This window comes from Bubalus kerabau, chromosome 18 (assembly GCF_029407905.1).
Source record: "Bubalus kerabau isolate K-KA32 ecotype Philippines breed swamp buffalo chromosome 18, PCC_UOA_SB_1v2, whole genome shotgun sequence".
NCBI lineage: Eukaryota > Metazoa > Chordata > Mammalia > Artiodactyla > Bovidae > Bubalus > Bubalus kerabau.
Genome location: NC_073641.1, coordinates 10,363,379 through 10,383,844, shown reverse-complemented (window position 1 = coordinate 10,383,844; position 20,466 = coordinate 10,363,379). Strand labels below are relative to the sequence as shown.

General features: G+C 44.0%; 1 protein-coding gene across 2 annotated transcripts; it reads left to right on the top strand.

Moving 5' to 3' along the window:
- Positions 1 to 308: 308 nt before the first annotated feature.
- On the top strand, positions 309 to 10,591 carry TMEM171 (transmembrane protein 171). 2 transcript variants are annotated; one of them, XM_055554604.1, is made up of 4 exons: positions 309 to 618; positions 3,078 to 3,787; positions 7,610 to 7,751; positions 10,319 to 10,591. In XM_055554604.1, exons 2-4 carry the CDS (start codon positions 3,145 to 3,147, stop codon positions 10,512 to 10,514), a joined length of 981 nt encoding a protein of 326 aa, XP_055410579.1. In that variant the 5' UTR covers positions 309 to 618; positions 3,078 to 3,144; the 3' UTR covers positions 10,515 to 10,591. The 2 variants fall into 2 exon arrangements, with proteins under 2 accessions (XP_055410579.1, XP_055410578.1); XM_055554603.1 differs by lacking the exon at positions 309 to 618 and adding an exon at positions 801 to 936.
- The last annotated feature ends 9,875 nt before the right edge of the window (positions 10,592 to 20,466 follow it).

The window sequence follows — 20,466 nt, the reverse complement described above, 5'->3', positions numbered from 1 at the left end:
GTGTTATATGGGGCAGGTTACAAATAGCACGGGGATTAGCAAAACCCATCCCGAAACCGCCTGGTTCAAGGGCAAAGTTACCAGTTTAATTCCAGCAAATCATTAGCGACTGAGAACCGGGAAGGGAGTTCGATGGCAAACAGGGACTGTGACCATAGTGAATCTCGGAGCTAGGACGGAAGGCAGGGAGGACCCTTATCTCCCACACTAATGGAGCGCACGTTTCTGTGACCTGGTGTCTTTATAACCTGTTCGTCTGGGCGCTCGCGGTGAGAGGCTCGCTCCACTGATCCCGGCCAAGATCTCCGGAGCGGCAGGAGGGCCACAGGCCACTGGGTGGACCGTCGCAGAGGGCGCAGCGGCGGAGACCCGGGGACCCCTGCCTAGGCGGCGGTCAAGCTGAAGAGAGGGGCAGGAGCTGCCCTTTTCCCCCACTCCCAGCCCAAATTCTGGGCTCTCGGCCCGGAAGGGAACCGCCTCCTACACGCCGCCCGGATCGCGACCGTCGCCTTGTGACTTAGGACAGCCAGGAGAACCCCAACTTCGGCCCCCTGCCCGAGGGCCACAGGCCAAGGAGGTGGCGGCGGGGGGCACTTCCCGGATTCCTTGCGCGCACCGGTACGGACGCGGAGCCTCCCGGGCCCCAAAGCTGCCCCTCACTCTCCACCCCGGAGCCGGCGCGCCTCTGGCCCACAAGGGCAGCACCTGGCGGCGGCCAGCTCCGTCCAGTCCGCCCGGCCCGCGCCGCTGCGCCCTCCCCGCACTGCGTCCTCTGTAAACACTCCGCGCCCCGACGCGCAGGTGGGAGAGCGCGGGGCCGCCGGGCGCCGGCCAGGCCGCGGGCGGGGGCGGGCGCCGCGCTCTGCCGGGTGCCAACGGCCCGTGCTGCCAGCCGATTGCCGGCGCAGGCAGCGCGCTCGCAAGACCGAGCCTCAGGTAAGCGCCCCGGGCCCCGCGCTCCTCCGCACCCCTGGGGACCACGCTCTGCTGTCGCGGGCCGAGCGCTGAGTTTAGCGTCCAGGCCGGGTGCGCGGAGCGGCGCCGCGCGGAACAGTCGCGCTAAACCTGCTCCCGCGGGAGCTCTGGCTCTCAAAACTCACAGAGCTCTTTGCCAGGAAGGGCTTTGCCTCTCTTTGCGTCAGCCCCCAAACACAGCGCTTTAGACGTGGTGACCCGCTGCTCATTTGGAAATGTCCTTCGCAAACAGCGTCGTGAGGCGGATTTGGCTTTGGGGAAAGTGTAGGCTGGTATTTGGGAAAGGTTTACTTTCCTATTACTAAAGATATCTGTGCCACTGTGTGAGCGCATCCGTGGTCGGGGGTGGCGGGCAGAGAGATGGACGAACTACTCACATACTAACTTGAATGGGGGATTAACTACCTATGCCAAGTACTTAGTCCATTAGTCCATGGAAAGGAAGCTACACATCCAAATTTAGGCTTTACTAGTATTTGGGAATTTTCCTTAAGGCAACTGAAACCTTGTGACTCACATCAAACTCAAAACACCACCCTACAATGAATTGATAGGGCTTTGTAGCAGAGGCACCCTTCATCTCTATCTCCAGACCAGCAAAAGATATTACAGGATTCAGAATCTTTTTTTTTTTTTAATTTGGGCAATACTTTCAGTGTTTGTTTCAGCTTAATTTCATCTTCATAAATATAGTTTGTCCAAGTGTAAAGTACAAACTTGTTTCCCACTTCTATTTCCTTCTCACTCCAACTTCCTTCTGATTTTATCTTATTTATTCCTGGAAAAGCACTTCCTAGAATAAGATCAGCCCTTTCCTTTCTTTACTGAAACTAACGCTACTTGCACATGATTTGCGTTTGTCAAGATGGCCTTGGCTTTAGCGACTCAATCTCTAGCTCTTTCATGGGATCATGGATGCAAGTGGCATAGAATATTTTTCAAGTTTTCTTTCTTTGAGTAAGTGAATATGTTCTTCACACTGGGGTTGTCTTTCTGAGTGCCCTGACTAGAAGGGTCCTGGAAAAATATTTCATTCATTAGCGTAAGACAAGGTAACTGGCTGATAAAGTCAGTCTGTATAAAGTAGACAACTCGTGACCCACTGTTTGGGGGTACATTTAATATAGGAGACCTTTGAAGTACAGGGCTCAGGTGGTCTTGTGGAAGGTGCTTTCCCACTTGATTTCATGGATACTCTTTCAGAGTCAAAGTTCTCTCGCTGTTTAGTGTTTTGTGACTGGTGATTTTTATCAGCTGCATATTTTTAATAGGGCCGAAACTTTTTGTGGAAGTGGTAATGGGCTGAAACTTTTTGTGGAAGTGGGTGGCCCCATGAAGGAAGGGGAGCAGGAGGCCACCTACCCACCTGGGGGACAAGGTCTACGTGGCCCACTGTGCCAGACCCCCCCAAGTCATCTGAGACCCTGTAACCAGACCACCAGATTTCAGGGTAGCCCCAGTGTGTGCCTGTTTGAGGTCTCAAGACTCACATTTTGACAGAATTAACTTAATATCTCCCAAACTCACTGTGTTCCTGAACCGCCTTCGCCTTCTGTTGAAACTGTTGAACTTGGGTCTTCTGTAGATGGAGCCTTAGAATAAAGCCAGGAATGGAAAGTTGCTGCAGTCTAAAAGAGGAAAGGGAAAGTTAGTTGCTGAAGGAGAAAATTTACCCACTTGGAAATGCTCAGAGCAGCTGTGATGAAATGTGGGATGTCAATAAATCAAAACAATCCGTGTGGTTCTTCCTTCACTTACCATTGTGTGTGTGTGTGTTTGGCCTGGGGAAGTGAGTCCATAAGACTCATAACAGGAAAAGCCACACCCAATTACTTTTGTTGTATGGCTTTTGAGTTTTCAAGATACTCTTAGGTGCATGGTAAATGCATTTCCTCTTCTTACATATCTTTATAAAATTACATATTCAGGAGTTTCTGAATGCCAGCTCCTCTGACTCATGAACCAACTCATTGTTCTACGGTGTATCAGTTCCACAAAGTTGTTCCTTATGATTTCATCCTAGTGTGATTTTGGGAAAAGAACAGGGCGGGTCAGGAACACCTGTAGCCCTTTTATAATTTGGTGTTTGGTTATGTCTGCAGAGCTGCTAAAACCATCGAAGGGAACCCACACATCCCACCCACCTCGGGCAAGGGGCCTCTCCTGGCCATGTCTCCTGCAGCTGCTGCTGAGCCAGACGGGGTCCGGGGAGACAGGCATGTCAGCAAGCTCATTTTCTTCCTTTTTGTCATCGGTGCCATCCTGCTGTGCGTGGGAGTCCTGCTCTCCATCTTTGGGTTCCAGGCATGCCAGTATAAAACCTTCCCAGACTGCAGCATGATGCTGAAGATTGCTGGACCCACGTGTGCCGTGGTTGGGCTGGGGGCTGTGATCCTGGCCCGCTCCCGGGCACGACTTCAGCAAACTGAGGAGCGCCTGCGAGGCAACAACCAGGGGGACTCCGACCGGCCCTTCCTCTGTGGGGAGAGCCGCCAGTTTGTCCAGTGTCTCATCTTTGGGTTTCTGTTCCTGACGAGCGGTATGCTCATCAGCGTACTGGGCATTTGGGTACCTGGGTGTGGCTCAGACTGGATGCAGGAATCACTGAATGAGACAGACACAGCTGACTCAGAGCCCCAGATCTGTGGATTCCTGTCCCTTCAGATCTTGGGTCCCTTGATTGTGCTTGTGGGATTGTGTTTCTTCGTGGTCGCCCACGTTAAGAAGAGAAGCAATTTGAATGGGGACCAGGATGCTTCTGAAAGTGAAGAGAGACAAACCCAGAGCCTGGAGCCCATCCAGGTGACTGTAGGTGGGTCGCTGTCTTTCCTTTGCTTGTTCATATCACCGTGGCTGCAGCATCATGGCTGCTCTTGGGTCTGGCCTAAATTCTCTCTCTTTGTCTCTGTCCTCTGTCTGTCTGTCCTTCTCTCTCTCACACACACACATAGATGCACACAGACACAGTTCTGCCTCTGTCATTATCCCCGTAAGAATCACTCAGCACATCCTTTCCTCCCAGCAATACCCTATTATCTAACAAAAGCATCAGGACATTGAGTTGTGACCTTGACTGAGGTTGCAGGGCAAATAAAGAGGACAGTGAGAGGTCGTGAGGCTACCCTGGGAGCCTTCTGTCACCTGAGGGACCTGCCACGTGACCCTGTTTCCCCTGTTATTCTCACAGCAAACTCTTATGGCACTTCTGGTTGTTGAAAACGTGGGTTCTCATCACTGGTTATCCTTGACTGGCTGCCCTCAGAAGTCCTTAACTTCTCCTGGCCTTACTTTGTGTGCCTGTAAAATGAACACTGCACTTCTGAGTTTCCTGGCAGCACTGACATTCTAGGATTCTGCGTCTGTTGCAAGTCCATTGGTCTTCCACGTTTTAGAGGAGTCTTCTCTACTCTTGTCCACCTTATTCTTCATCTTCTGTAATTTTGTCCTTGACTTCAGGGTCGGGGCAAAGTTTGGGAGCAGGGGCACAGATACAGATGAAATGTGACTGCCCTGGTCACTTCTTTGCCCTGTGGGATGCCCAGAGATTCCCTTTGGGTCCCCCTGCAGAAGACCTGCATCGCCATGTCCCAGGGTCAGGCCCCCACAGAACCACATCAGAAGCTCTGGTCTCACTTTCACACAGAAAGAAAAGCCCCCATCGCTGCTTGTTTTTGCAAATCGCTGTTTTATTTCAGTCTCCCACCGTGAAGGCACAGCCTTAACATCTAAAAGGCTGGGTGGGCAAAGGGGATTACAGAAACTGTGGAGGGAACAGGGAAGAAGTGAGCTGTTTCTTGTGGGTGAGGCTGTCTGTTGAGCCGGCAGTTCTCACTGGGAGGATTCCCGGGGCTGTGGCCCTTGCATGGTATTGGCCTCAGAGAGGAAGGGCAGATGGATTTATAGATAATCATCGTGTTCAGTCAGGGTTGAAGCTCCCAGCTTACTTAATTGTGTGTTTATACACTTACGGTGACATCAACACTAGTTATTTGTTAATAATCGCTAACACACATAGAGCTTATTCTTGGGCCAAATAACGATCTAAGTGTTTTAGTGTGCGCTCCTCAAGAGCCTGTTACGTGAAATTCATCCATGCCCTCAACAGTCCACTGTGGCAGATACTTAGTGTCTCCATGTAAAAGATGAAGAAACTGAGGCTCAAGGATCCCAAGCAATTGGCCTAAGGTCACAAAGTAGCGGGTGGCAGAGCCAGGATCCTAACTGAGGCGGAGGGCACGCATGCGCTCACATAGGCCCTCCCGGGACACTTGCTGTAGTTCTATTTCTGCAGGCTTCATCCTTCACCTGGTGCCCTGAGTCATTGTTAAATGACGAAAAGGCTCACCCAATATTATAGATGCTCTTAGTTCTTCTGGGGAGCACAGTGTGGGCCAAGAAAATATACTCGTGGGATGCTCATGTTCTTCCACTTGGGGGCGTATTGAGTGTGCCCTTTGGGTTTACTATCAGGGAGTTTGGGGGTCCAGCCTTACTCCTGATAACTGGAATCAGGGGGAGCTGGGGGCAGGGCTGGAGCAGGGGTGTGGTGACTCCTGAGCATTTCTGTCCTGATGTTGGCACTGAAGAGTTTAAAATCTTTTCCATATAACCATTTAAGTCCTATCAAATTTGTGAAAATCTGGCACTATAATTCACTGTCTTACTCTCCTTTGATATTATGGAATAGGGTTTACATCTTTAGAAATCATGCCTTTTAGCACAATTGTTAAGACTCTGGACATTGTCTGTCAATGGTCAGTTCTGCCTTACGAGGGAAAGTGAGGGTGGTATGAGGCTAATCTTATCTAAGTGCCAGAATTCAGCTCTTCCCAGAACAGAAGACAGAGTAGATAAATCAAGATGCATGGTATGTGCGTTGTGGGCATACCTAGTGTTGGACCCTGGATACACAAGCAGATGACCGGTCAACCCACAGAGGACATCAAGTCCTGCAGGAGAAACCCCATAGTGAAAGGGAGCCAGGAGTTTCCCAGGGATAGCAAGAGGGCTGGGCACAGACCTGGCAGAGGGCTTGGTAAGCCTTGGAGATGGCTGGAGGAGGACTACTTCCTTGTCTGTGTTTGATAGGTGATTGGCCTGCTTTGGAGGCTTATTTCCAGCTCCTTTGTCCTGCAGTGTGTAATTAAAGTGAACACTCAACCTACCTTCCTCCAACCTACCAAGACTTTCTGAAAAAATCAAATGAGAATCCCAAGACAACCACCATTGTTTTTCGAGCTTCAGTTAGCCACGCATATTTTAAGCTCCAATTGCCATCTCCTTGCAGAAGGAGATATGGAGTTTATGCGTTTTCTGCAGGGGAGGCATTTGAGGCAACAAGGAGGAGAGTGCAGCCACTGGCCAGACGGCCAGTTGGGAGTGTTTCTTCAGACATGCAAACAGGCACCACTTGCTGTTGGGTGTGGAGAAAGTCCCTCTGAGGGTGTGTGACCTCTGAGAGAGCTTGTTCCATGCGCAGAACCATCTTAACCCCTCACATGAATCTGGTCCTCCTATCTGTCCTCTGGGGCAGGTGCAGTTACTGCCTGCAGTTTACAGATGTGGGCTGGGGCCTGGAGAGGGCAAAGGGCTTGTTTCGGCCACGCCGGGTAATAACTGGCGAGTGGAACCCCGGTCGCTTTCGAGAACCCTGCAAGCATCAGGACTGCCACGTAGAAACCAGTCTCCTCCCTGAAGGGAAGTAAAGTCCTCTCCTCCTTCCTTCCTCCTGAGCTGTCGTGTGGAGAGGCCAGCTTAGCAGAGGTGGCCCTCAGACCTCTTCATAGTGGTGCCGCCACGTCTAGAAGGTTCTGGGCAACTCAGCTAGTACATTCTGAGTTGGAATCTGAGCTTGTATCTGGTCCCCTGTTCCCCTCCCCAAAACACAGGAATGTGTTCTGGAGTGAACAGTAGCAATAAAAAATGCAGTGGGGTTGGAAACCCTAGCTTTGCTTTGAGTTTGACTTTCTTTGATAAAGCTTGGAAGAAACATTGGTAGATAATAAAGCTCAGCAAGAATGGAAACCACATTTGTGGAAATAGGGATGAGGGATATATTGTGGCTGTGCCGTCATTTGTCCAGAGGCTGAAACTGCATTTGAGGAGCAGAGGCGCTTTATCCAACGGCTGACTTTTGAAGAATTAAAACTGTAAGTTGGAAATAAAAACTTGACAGCAGTGGACATCCCCGGGGAGATAAAGAACATTGCTAGCAAACACTCGCCAGAAACGCTTTAGCTGAGACTTGCTATGAAATGTAGGCTCAGTTTTTTTAATATGGTAAAAACGATATAACCTACAATTTACCAATTTAATCATTTTTAAATGTATAGTGGCGTCCGGTCCATTCACCATGTTGTACAGCCAGCCATCACCATTATCAATTCCTGGAGGTTTTTTCGTTACCCTGAACAGAATCTCTGCCTCCATTAAACTCTAACTCTATTTTCCTCTCCTCCAGTTCCTTAGTGACCTCTATTCTCTGCCTCTGTAAATTTGATAGGCCCACTTTTCAATTCTGCTGTTCTGACCTTTGCTATAGATGGGCCAAATGTATAATTAATGTCTTTAGCTCTTGCTCATTTGCTTACATTTATTACTCATCCATCTTCAACAAAATGTTGTGTTTCCTTAGGTGACGCCGTGATCATATTCCCACCCCCTCCACCACCTTACTTTCCTGAGTCTTCAGCTTCTGCAGCTGCCCGGAGTCCTGGGACTGACGGTGTGCCCCCAGATGAAAGCCCACCTTCATATTACAGTATTTTTCAATCTGGGTAAGATTCTCCCTTTGAACTGGAAGTGTAGAAACATTGAACCTTTCAGGCCTGTGCCTGTCTTCAGGCCAAGTCAGCTTTATGCTGTGATACAGGTGTAGCCATCAAGGAGGAGTATCTATTTTGCTGACATGATGTCAGAATTATCGTCTTAATATTCACAGGACCTTCCAGGAAACTTTGGCTAGCACATTAGTTAAAAATTATAAGCGTGCTTACGCCAGGTTCATGTGAAGCCTTCTCCAGGCATCTGTATGCGCTTGTAGCAGAACTGGGTCTCAAAATGCTGGACCACCTGTCAGCTAGCCTGAGCGCTGGACCAGAACTCAGGAGGCCCCTGCTAAGTCAGGCTGCTGTGGACTGTGGGAGGTGTGGGGGTCCCAGGAGACCCCCAGAATGTACAGAGGTTCCGATATCTAATGGGGATACTTGAGTGACTGACTGAAATCAGCCTGCACCCTGCCATGAGCATGCCAGTCTTTTCCCCTCAATTTTAAGTTGTTCCCTGGGCCTCAGAGTCTTCTCAGATTGATTGAAGAGAAATGTTAGAATCCCATTTACATCCCCCAGGCTTCCCATATGTCACAAATTAGGAGGCCTGCCTGGAGTCACATTAAACAGTGTAAATGTGAGTGTTTTTCCTTGAGGCAGAGGGATGCCATTGAAGGCTGAGGAGTTACAGCAACGGAATGCAAGCAGTGGTTAGCTCAGCTCCGACTGGGGCAAGGCTGAGGGCGGCCAGACCATTTAGGAGGCTGACTCATGATCGTGGACAGGCTGGAGGTAACAGGAGCCTGGGACTGTGGTGATCAGAAAGGGAGGAGCAGGACTTCTTGGTGGTCCAGTGGTTAAGACTCTGTGCTTCCACTGCAGGGGTCATGGGTTCAATCCCTGGTCAAGGAGCTAAGATTCCCACATGCCGTGTGGTGTGGCCAAATTAAATAAAATGATAGAGCATTTCCTTAAAAAAAAAAAAAAAAAAAGAATGGGGAGGAGGAGTATGGGAGGGAGTCTGTGGTGGAGGATGATGGGAAAATCAGAGGTTGTGATGTCAAGGGTGAGAGACAAGGACGGGGAGGTCCCTGACTGAGGAGGATGGGAATGGGCTTGTATAATCAGGAGAAGAGAATGTCTGGCTTGTGGTGGAAGCAGAGCAAGGCCTGGGCCTTGGAGGGAGACTGGACGGGCCAGAGCTTGGAGGGAATTGAGGTTCTGGAGATGGAATGGCAAAGAGGCAGCTGAAACCAAGAGGTCAGAAGCATCAGAGACCTGTGGAGAATCCACGGGCAGGGAGGGTATAAAAGGAAGGAGTTCTGGGAAATGCCAGGGCTGGTGAAGGCACTGTACCTTCCCAGATGGGAACCCAGGGTGTAGGAAGTGAAGGCAGGATCACTGAAAAATCTCCCAGGACAGAGCAGCACTCAGTGAAAATTGACTTTTGAGATGCGCATTTTTTAAAGGCAGTGAGAAGCGGGACCCAAGAGATTGCTAGGGACCTGGGCATGCTAGGGATGAGTGCTGCCTTACCTGGTCGTTCATGTTTTAGGATACACAGTCTAGTGCTCCAGACTGGGTGGTGAGCTGGAGATCCGAAGAGGGGCGAATGCAGGAGTTGCCCTGAGTGGATGAAAGGGAGGTTAGGTTCTGGAATTTGGAGAATTCTGTTTGTGAATTCTTTTCTCCAGTGATGAATTTCACAGAGATAAATAGATAAATGTCTATTACTTCTACTAAAAACGACTCCCACTACTATGCCAGAGTCTGGCTTTTCTTCCATTTCCTTATATCATTCTCATAGTTACTTAGAAGGTAGACATTGTCATCACCCCCATTTTACAGATGAGAAAGCTGAGGCTTAGAGATCAAACAGCTCAAAAGCAGCAGGGTGGAAGTTTAGATGCAGGTCTGCCCTTTGCTGGAGCCCCCTCCATTAACCAGGATGCCTTCCCAACTTCCTTCAAGTTTTTGGCTTAATGATTTAATTTTCTATTTGCATACATTTGTCTCCCTTATGTTAGCTGTCTCCAGATGAAATAGCAGAGAAGAGTAGCTGTGTGTGTATGTGCATGTTCTTTTTGGAAGGCATCTATATGTTTATGTGAATAGTGGCTCCGATGGTAAAGTGTCTGCCTACAACGCGGGACCTGGGTTCTATCCCTGGGTAGGGAAGATTCCCTGGAGAAGGACATGGCACCCCACTCCAGTACTCTCGCTTGGAAAATCCCATGGATGGAGGAGCCTGGTAGGCTACAGTCCATAGGGTCGCAAAGAGTCGGACACGACCGAGCAACTTCACTTCACTATATGTTTGTACCCTTTGTCTTTTCAATGACAAGGGGAATGACAACAGGAATGAAACTGTCTTAATATTACAATCAGCACTAAGGACAGTAAGGGTTAAGAAATTAAAACATATCTATGCAAAATATATATGGGAAGAAATTACTCTGGAAGCCCTTGCAAATGCTTCCAAATGCATGTAATTAAACATGTGAAAAGCACCTGGTATTTAAGCGTGATGACTGATTTCCTCTTCTCCCGTTCACATTCCCTCTTCTTCTTCATAGGTCCCCAACTCCTGAGGGCCAAGGCGCGGCCTCTGAGAGAGATTGTGAATTGATATATACTATTTCTGGGACCGCTTCATCCTCTGAGACCTCCCACACGCTCCATCTCTTATCTGAACTGCCTCCCAGATATGAAGAAAAAGAAACTGCCACTACCACATCCTTGTCTCCATCTTCTGAGCCTTCCCCACCATGAACCATGGACTCAAGTTCAATTTTATATAGAATCAATCACTATTTTATTTAATTTGTTTTCTAATAAAAAACACAGTAGCATCAGCTGTGTCCTGACTTCTTGGAATAGTATCAAAATCAGTAACAAACCTTCCAGATTAAGCCGTCACTGCTTTAGACCACGGGAGAGGCAGGGTGCCTCCAGGTGGGAACTTAAGCAGGTTCTCTCACTGAGACCTACTATTCCGGGAGACTGGTGGGGATTTGTACTGGGGCATGGAGAGACAAAGGCTCAGAGAGGCTGATGAACTTATTCAAGGTCACATTGCTTCTCAGTGGTGAGGTTAAATGTTGAACCCACCTAGCTGGTTTCTGAAAGCCAGGTGGATATCTCTACCCTGTGCTGTCAAAGGCCAACCAAAAGCAGTGGTTAATGTTTAGCTTGGCCCATTGGGTTTCCAATGTTAATTGCTTCTGGGGCAGGGAAACCAGATTACTCTCATTTATTATTTCTTCCTCTTCTTCCCTCTCCTCTTTCTTCCTCCTCTTCCTATTCCTTTTTTCTTTTTTTTCTTCATTTTGAAAGAAGGTAGTTAGGGTAACTAGGTAATCTACACTGGGGCAGTTACCAACACACTGATGCCTGAAAGACTTCTTACAATGATGTGACATTTTGGAGAAGAAATTTCTTGGGACATTTTGGTAACTAGTTTCCCCCACAGAGATTCAGGAAGGATGTGTCTTTCTGTATTATAAGGTGCCCAGCTGTCTGTACCACCAGCTTTTATTCTTATAAGTCTATTGCTGAACAAAAACACTGATATAGTTGGGTACTATAATAGATATTTATTCAAGATATAAACCTTAAACAATAATCACTAAGTATTATCGATTTTACCTGGGAAAAACTTATTTTTAGAATGGAAAATTTGTAGGAACTTAGCATTTTTGTTAACAAAATTTGATGTAGCAACAATGTGAACTTTTTAATGCCTCTTACCGCAAGCCCTTTTTACCATAATCCCCATAAAAATCAGTATTATCCAATATTTAAGTGCCTGAAAGCAGAATTTAAGGCGTTAATGCTTCAATAGTTTAACTGAAGTAATGACTGATTTCATGGGAATTGCCACTGCAATAAATCAGGAGTAACGGTCTGTACCAGCAGGACCGACCTATTTCTAAACTGAACATTTATTGGATTGAACTACTCTTAAAATTCTGCTCCCCCCCCCCCCCCCGAAAGGTTAATTATTCACATTCTAAAATTAGGACAAAGGGTAAATTATCACCACTTGCTTCTGCTGTTTCTTGTTTAAAATGATTAAGCCCAAACTTCTAGGTACACTTAAGTTTTAAACACTTACAAGTTCTCATATATAATCAAGAGCCTTTCTAATGGCTCAGAGTTAGGGTTTGTAACTGGGTGTTTTACTTTTATATGCTAGTAAATTTAAATGGCAGTTAGAAATGCTTAGGTATAGGTTTGACCTTCCGGTGGGAGAGGTCTGTTTTACTTCCATCCATCACCTCAGTATTCAGCCAAGTGAGAGCTGATGAAGCCACAGCATTGCAAGGGGACCCTAAGCAAGAGATGTTCATTGCAGGACTGAGTCTTGGGCAGCCAAGCTGGGACGAATCCTTTAGTCATAGGAAGATGCATCCTTCACCTATTAAGTTTCTTAAAAACTATGACAGCTCTGAAAACCCATCTGGCAGGCTGGTACTGATTTTCTTTTTGTCTTTTTATCAGTTAACTTTTTTTTTATGTGAAATTAGTCATATAAGATCAACCGTTTTAAAGGGAACAATTCAATGGTGTTTACTACATTCACAATGTTTTGTATAGTCACCATCTCTAATTCCAAAATATTTTCATCCCTAAATAAAACCCCATACCTAGTAAGTAGTCTCTGCCCCTATTTCCTTCCCATCCCCTGGCAACTACCAACCTGCTTCTCTCTCTGTAGATTTACTTTTCTGGGTACTTCATATAAGTTATATCATACATATGTGAACTTTTGTGTCTGTCTGCTTTCATTTAGCATGCTGTTTTAGAGCTTCATCCACATTGTAATATGTATCAACACTTCATTCCTTTTTGGAGCTGAGTAATATTCCGTTGTATGTATACACCACACTTTATTCATGATGGACATTTGGGTTGTGTCCACCTTCTGGCAGTTGTGAATAGTGTAGCTATTAATATTTGTATCCAAGTATTTTTTGGAGTATCTATTTTCAATTCTTTGGGGTATATACATAGATATGAAATTGCTGGGTCATACATGACCTTTAAGTTTTTGAAGAACTGAATACTGTTTTCCACAGAGGCTGCCCCGTTTTATATCCCCACCAACCATGTACAAAAGTTCCATTCTTCCACATCCTCAGCACCACTTATTTTGTTAATATTATTATCACCTTCAGTTCAGTTCAGTCCCTCAGTTGTGTCCGACTCTTTGCGACTCCATGAATTGCAGCACGCCAGGCCTCCCTGTCCATCACCAACTCCTGGAGTTCACTCAAACTCATGTCCATCGAGTCAGTGATGCCATCCAGCCATCTCATCCTCTGTCGTCCCCTTCTCCTCCTGCCCCCAATCCCTCCCAGCATCAGAGTCTTTTCCAATGAGTCAACTCTTCACATGAGGTGGCCAAACAGCTTTAGCATCAGTCCTTCCAGTGAACACCCAGGATTGATCTCCTTCAGAATGGACTGGTTGGATCTCCTTGCAGTCCAAGGGACTCTCAAGAGTCTTCTCCAACACCACAGTTCAAAAGCATCAATTCTCTGGCGCTCAGCTTTCTTCACAGTCCAACTCTCACATCCATGACCACTGGAAAAACCATAGCCTTGACTAGACAGACCTTTGTTGGCAAAGTAATGTCTCTGCTTTTGAATATGCTGTCTAGGTTGGTCATAACTTTCCTTCCAAGGAGTAAGCATCTTTTAATTTCATGGTTGCAATCACCATCTGCAGTGATTTTGGAGCCCCTAAAAATAAAGTCTGACACTGTTTCCACTGTTTCCCCACCAACTTCCCATGAAGTGATGGGACCAGATGCCATGATCTTAGTTTTCTGAATTTTGAGCTTTAAGCCAACCTTTTCACTCTCCTCTCTCACTTTTATCAAGAGGCTCTTTAGCTCCTCTTCACTTTCTGCCATAAGAGTGGTGTCATCTGCATATCTGAGGTGACCGATATTTCTCCTGGCAATCTTGATTCCAGCTTGTGCTTCTTCCAGCCCAGCATTTCTCATGATGTACTCTGCATAGAAGTTAAATAAGCAGGGTGACAATATACAGCCTTGACGTACTCCTTTCCCAATTTGGAACCAGTCTGTTGTTCCATGTCTGGTTCTAACTATTGCTTCTTGACCTGCATACAGGTTTCTCAGGAGGCATGGGAACAACCTAAATATCCATTGACAAAACAATTCAGAGGTTTGAGGAATGTGCACTAAGTTTTCCTCCTTGTCAGAGGTTGGAAATGGCAATAAGGAAGACCCTCTTCCAGCACTAAGAAGCTGAAGCTGACCATCTGGCTGTGGTGGGGACACAGTGGACGTGTCAACTGCATGCATATCTCAGGAGATTTCGTGAGTCTGGTTTCAGACCACTGCAATAAAGAGAATATCACAATAAAGCATTTATCCCAGGAATTTTCATCTTAGTTGACTTTGACACATGTCATAAGTTCTGAGATCAAGCCTTGAGCCTTTGGAGTGGGAGTACTGACTCCAAGACCCTAGACTATCAGAGAACTAACTGTAGGGAGTATCAAATAGTGAGAACTCACACAAAGGAAACCACTTGAATACAAGACCCAGCATCACCCAACCACCAGTAGCACCCTGTGCAGGATGCCTCATCTAAACAACAAACAAAACAAAAATACAAACCCAATCATCAGCAGACAGGATTACCACCTCACTCAGCCTTGCCCATCAGAGGAAAAGCAAACAAAAACTCAGCACAAATCTAAGCCTATACAAAGCTTACACACACCACTGGACCAACCTGAGAAGGGCAGAAACCAAAAGGAAGAAAGAATTCAACTTTGAAGCCTGGGAAAAGGAGACCTCAAACACAATAAGTTTAAAAAAATAATGAAAAGGCAGAGAAATACTACACAAATGAAGGAACAAACTAGAAACACAGAAGTCCAAATAAATGAAGAGGAAGTAGGCAAACTACCTGAAAAAGAATTCAGAATAATGATAGTAAAAATGATCAAAAACTTTGAAAACAAAATGGAAAAAATGCAAGAATCAATTAAAAAAGACCTAGAAGAATTAAAGAATAAACATACAAACAACAGAATTACTGAAATTAAAAATACTCTGGAAGGAATCAATAGCAGAATATCTGAAGCAGAAGAATGAATCAGTACGCTGAAAGATAAAATGGTGGAAATCACTTCTGAAGGGCAGAATAAAGTAAAAAGAATGAAAAGAACTGAGGCTGGTCTCAGAGATCTCTGGGACAATATCAAATGCACCAACACTCGAATTATAGGGGTACCAGAAGAGAAAAAAAAGGATATGAGAAAATTTTTGAAGAGATTATAGTTGAAAATTTCCCTAACATGGAAAAGGAAATAGTCAATCAAGTCCAAGAGGCATGAAGAGTCCCATACAGGATAAACCCAAGGAGAAACACACCAAGCACATACTAATCAAACTAACAAAGACTAAACACAAAGAAAGAATATTAAAAGCAGCAAGGGAGAAGCAACAAGTAACATACAAGGGAAGCCCCGTGTGCTTAACAGCTGATCTTTCAGCAGGAACTCTGCAGGCCAGAAGGGAATGGAGGATATATTTAAAGTACTGAAAGGGAAAAAATCTACAACCAAGATTACTGTACCCGGCAAGGATCTCATTCAAAATTGATGGAGAAATAAAAAGCTTTTCAGACAAGCAAAAGTTAATAGAATTCAGTAGCACCAAACCAGCTTTACAACAAATGTTAAAGGGACTTATATAGTCAATAAATACAAGAGAAGAAAAAAGATCTACAAAATCAACCCCAAACAATTAAGAAAATGAAAATAGGAACATATATATCAATAATTACTTTAAATGTAAGTGGATTAAATGCTCCAACCAAAAGACAGACTGGATGAATGGATACAAAAACAAGACCCATATATATGCTGTCTACAAGAAAACCACTTCAGACCTAAAGACATATATAGACTAAAAGTGAAAGGATGGAAAAATATATTCCATGCATATGGGAAGCAAAAGAAAGCTGGAGTGGCAATCCTCATATCAGACAAAATAGACCTTAAAATAAACAATATTACAAAAGATAAGGAAGGACACTACATAATGATAAAGAAATCAATCCAAGAGGAAGATATAACATTGTAAATATCTATGCACGCAACATAGGAGCACCTCAATACATAAGACAAACACTAATACACATAAAGGAGAAATTGACAGTAACATAATAATAGTAGGAGACTTTAACACCCCACTCACACCAATGGACAGATCACCAAAACAGAAAATTAATAAGGAAACACAAGTCTTAAATGATACATTAGATGAAATGGATCTCATTGATATCTTCAGGACATTCCATCCAAATGAAAAAGAATACACCTTCTTCTCAAGTGCACATGGAATATTCTCCAGAATAGATCACATCTTGGGACACAAATCAAACCTCAGTAAATTTAAGAAAATTGAAATCATATCAAGCATCTTCTCCAACCACAATGCTGAGACTAGATATCAATTATAAGAAAAAACCTGTAAGAAAAACAAACACATGGAGATGTGTTAAACAACACGTTTCTAAATAACCAACAGGTTACTGAAGAAATCAAAAGGGAAATCAAAACATGTCTAGAAACAAATGACAATGAAAACACAACAACTTAAAACCTATGGGATGCAGCAAAAGCAGTTCTAAGAGGCAAGTTTATAGCAATACAATCCTACCTCAAGAAACAAGAAAAACATTGAATAGACAACCTAACTTACACCTAAAACAACTGGAAAAAGAAGAAGAACAACAACAAAAAATCCAAAATTAGTAAAGGGAAAGAAATCATAAAGATCCGAGCAGAAATAAATGAAAAAGAAATGAAAAAAACAATAGTAAAGATTAATAAAACTAAAAGTTGGTTTTTTGAGAAGATAAACAAAATTGAGAAGCCTTTAGCCAGACTCATTAAGAAAAAAAGAGAGAAGAATCAAATCAACAAAATTAGAAATGAAAAAGGAGAGGTTACAACGGACAAGGCAGAAATACAAAGGATTATAAGAGACTATTATGAACAACTATATGGCAATAAAATGGATAACCTGGAAGAAATGGACAGATTCTTAGAAAAGTTCAATCTTCCAAGACTGAAGCAGGAAGAAACAGAAATTATGAGCAACCCAATTACAAGCACTGAAATTGAAGCTGTGATCAAAAATATCCCCAAACACAAAAGCCCAGCACCAGATGGCTTCACAGGAGAATTCTATCAAACATTTAGAGAAGAACTAATGCTTATCCTTCTAAAACTCTTTCAAAAAATTGCAAAGGAGGCCACCATCTTCAAGGCCACCATCACCCTGATACCAAAACCAGACAAAGACAACACAAAAAAAGAAAACTACAGTCCAATATCATTGATGAATATAGATGCAAAAATCCTTAACAAAATTTTAGCAAACAGAATTCAGCAACACATCAAAAATCTCATACACCATGATTAAGCGGGGTGTATTCCAGGAATGCAAGGATTCTTCAATATATGTAAATCAATCAATGTGATATACCATACTAACAAATTGAAAGGTAAAAACCATATGATCATCTCAATAGATGCAGAAAAAGCCTTTGACCCATTTATGATTAAAACTCTTCAATAAATGGGCACAGAAGGAACCTACCTCAACATAGTAAAGACCATATATGGTAAGCCTACAGCAAACATTATTCTCAATGATGAACAACTGAAAACATTCCCCCTAAGATCAGGAACAAGACAAGGGTGTCCACTGCCACCACTATTATTCAACATAGTTCTGGAAGTCCTAGCTACAGCAATCAGAGAAGAAAAAGAAATAAAAGGAATCCACATTGGAAAAGAAGTAAAGCTCTCACTGTTTGCAGATGACATGATACTGTACACAGAAAACCCTAAAGATAGTATCAGAAAATTACTAGAGTTAATCAGTGAATTTAGCAGAGTTGCAGGATACAAAATCAATACACAGAAATCACTTGCATTTCTATATATTAACAATAAAAAATCAGAAAGAGAAATTAAGGAACCAATCCCATTCACCATTGCAACAAAAAGAATTAAATATCTAGGAATAAGCTTACCTAAGGAGACAAAAGAACTGTACACAGAAAATTATAAGTCACTAATGAAAGAAATCAAAGATGATATAAACGGATGGAGAGATACCCCATGTTCCTGGGTAGGAAGAATCAATGTTATGAAAATAACTATACTACCAAATGCAATCTACAGATTCAATGTGATCAGTATCAAATTACCAATGGCATTTTTCATAGAACTAGGACAGTACTCTTACCTGGAAAATCCCATGGGCGGAGGAGCCTGGTAGGCTGCAGTCCATGGGGTCATGAAGAGTCAGACACAACTGAGTGACTTCACTTTCACTTTTCACTTTCATGCATTGGAGAAGGAAATGGCAACCCACTCCAGTGTTCTTGCCTGGAGAATCCCAGGGATGGGGAAGCCTGGTGGGCTGCTGTCTATGGGATCGCACAGAGTTGAACACGACTGATGTGACTTAGCAGCAGCAGGGCAAAAAATTTCACAATTCATACAGAAACACCAAAGACCCCGAATAGCCAAAGCAGTCTTGAGAAAGAAGAATGGAGCTGGAGGAATCAACCTTCCCAACTTCAGATTATACTACAAAGCTACAGTCATCAAGACAGTATGGTATTGGAACAAAAATAGAAATATAGACCAATGGAACAAGATAGAAAGCCCAGAAATAAACCCATGCACCTATGGGTACCTTATTTTTGGCAAAGGAGGCAAGAATATACAATGGGGCAAAGACAGCCTCTTCAATAAATGATGCTAGGAAAACTGGACAACTACACGTAAAAGAACAAAATTAGAACACTTCCTAACACCATACGCTCAAAATGGATTAAAGAACTAAATGTAAAACCAGAAACTATAAAACTCTTAGAGGAAAACATAGGCAGAGCACTCGATGACATAAATCAAAGCAAGATCCTCTATGACCCACCTCCTAGAGTAATGGAAATAAAAACAAAAGTAAACAAATGGGACCTGATTAAACTTATAAGCTTTTGCACAGCAAAGGAAACTCTAAGCAAAGTGAAATACAACCCTTATAATAACAAATGAAACAACTGACAAAGGATTAATTTCCAAAATATAAAAGCAGCTCATACAACTCAATGCCAGAAAAACAAACAACCCAATCAAAAAGTGGGAAAAAGACCTAAACAGACATTTCTCCAAAGAAGACATACAGATGGCTAACAAACACATGAAAAGATGCTCGACATCACTCATTATTAGAGAAATGCAAATCAAAACTACAATGAGATATCATCTCACACTAGTAAGAATGGCCATCATCAAAAAGTCTACAAACAATAAATGCTGGAGAGGGTGTGGAGAAAAGGGAACCCTCTTGCACTTTTGGTGGGAATGTAAATTGATACAGCCCCTATGGAAGACGGTATGGAGATTCCTTAAAAAAAACTAGGAATAAAACCACAATATGACCCAGATCCCACTCCTAGTCATAAACTCTGAGGAAACCAAAGTTGAGAAAGACACAGGTATCCCGTTGTTCATTGCTGCACTATTTACAATAGCTAGAACATGGAAGCAACCTAGATGTCTATCAACAGATGAATGGATAAAGAAGTTGTGGTACATACACACAATGGAATATTACTCAACCATAAAAAGGAACACATCTGAGTCAGTTCTGATGAAGTGGATGAATCTGGAACCTATTATACAGAGTGAAGTGAGTCAGAAAGAGAAAGATAAATATCATATTCTAATGCATATGTATGGAATCTGGAAAAATGGTACTGAAGAATTTATTTACAGGGCAGCAATGGAGAAACAGACATAGAGAATAGACTTATGGACATGGGGAGCGGTGAGGAGAGGGTGAGATACATGGAGAGAGTAACATGGAAACTTACATTACCATATGTAAAATAAATTGCCAAAGGGAATTTTCTGTATGGCTCAGGAAACTCAAATAGTGGCTCTGTATCGATCTAGAAGGGTGGGATGGGGAGGAAGATGGGAGGGAGGTTCAAAAGGGAGGGGATATATGTATACTTATAGCTGATTCACATTGAGGTTTGACACAAAACAACAAAATTCTGTAAAGCGTGTGTGTGTGTGTGTGTGTGTGTGTGTGTATAACCAAATCACTGGCTGCACAGCAGTAATTAACACAACATTGCAAATCAAAAGAGATATGGTAGTCTGGTTGGATCTGCAAGGATCCATGATGATAAGAACCAAGATAATTGCTGAACATGTTAAATTCCTGAGTCCCATTTCGACCTGGCCCAAATCATCTCAGAATCTGGGAAACACTGCCGAGAGGACAACAGAGGGAACTGCAGAGGCAACATCTTGTGGGCTAGAATATCTGGGATTATGAGCTCCTTGTTTTAACTTCAGTTCCTTCTGGAGGGTTCTGTTTATACTTCCCAGCCTGCACTAAGGATCTTTGAGGGGTAGCATGTGAGTTCCTGGTTAGTCCCCAGTGCTGATGGAGGCTTTGCAGTGTTGCCCAGCCCTAGCCTTCTACACAACTCTGCATGTGATTCATGAAAGAGCCCCAAGGCAGTGGGAAAACAAAGCCAGGGTGATGTCACCTACCCTTTCCTCCTGTATTTCCAGACTGAGGAAATTTGGACTCATTTATTAAGGAAGGCATGGTTTTGTGTTGGAAGAGGTCAAG

Excerpts from the sequence above, each read along its gene's own strand:
- TMEM171 (XM_055554604.1), top strand. The coding sequence starts at position 3,145 with ATGTCTCCTGCAGCTGCTGCTGAGCCAGACGGGGTCCGGGGAGACAGG. Across the intron at positions 3,788-7,609 it reads GCCCATCCAGGTGACTGTAG|GTGACGCCGTGATCATATTC; the intron begins GTGGGTCGCTGT and ends GTGTTTCCTTAG. Across the intron at positions 7,752-10,318 it reads TACAGTATTTTTCAATCTGG|GTCCCCAACTCCTGAGGGCC; the intron begins GTAAGATTCTCC and ends TCTTCTTCATAG.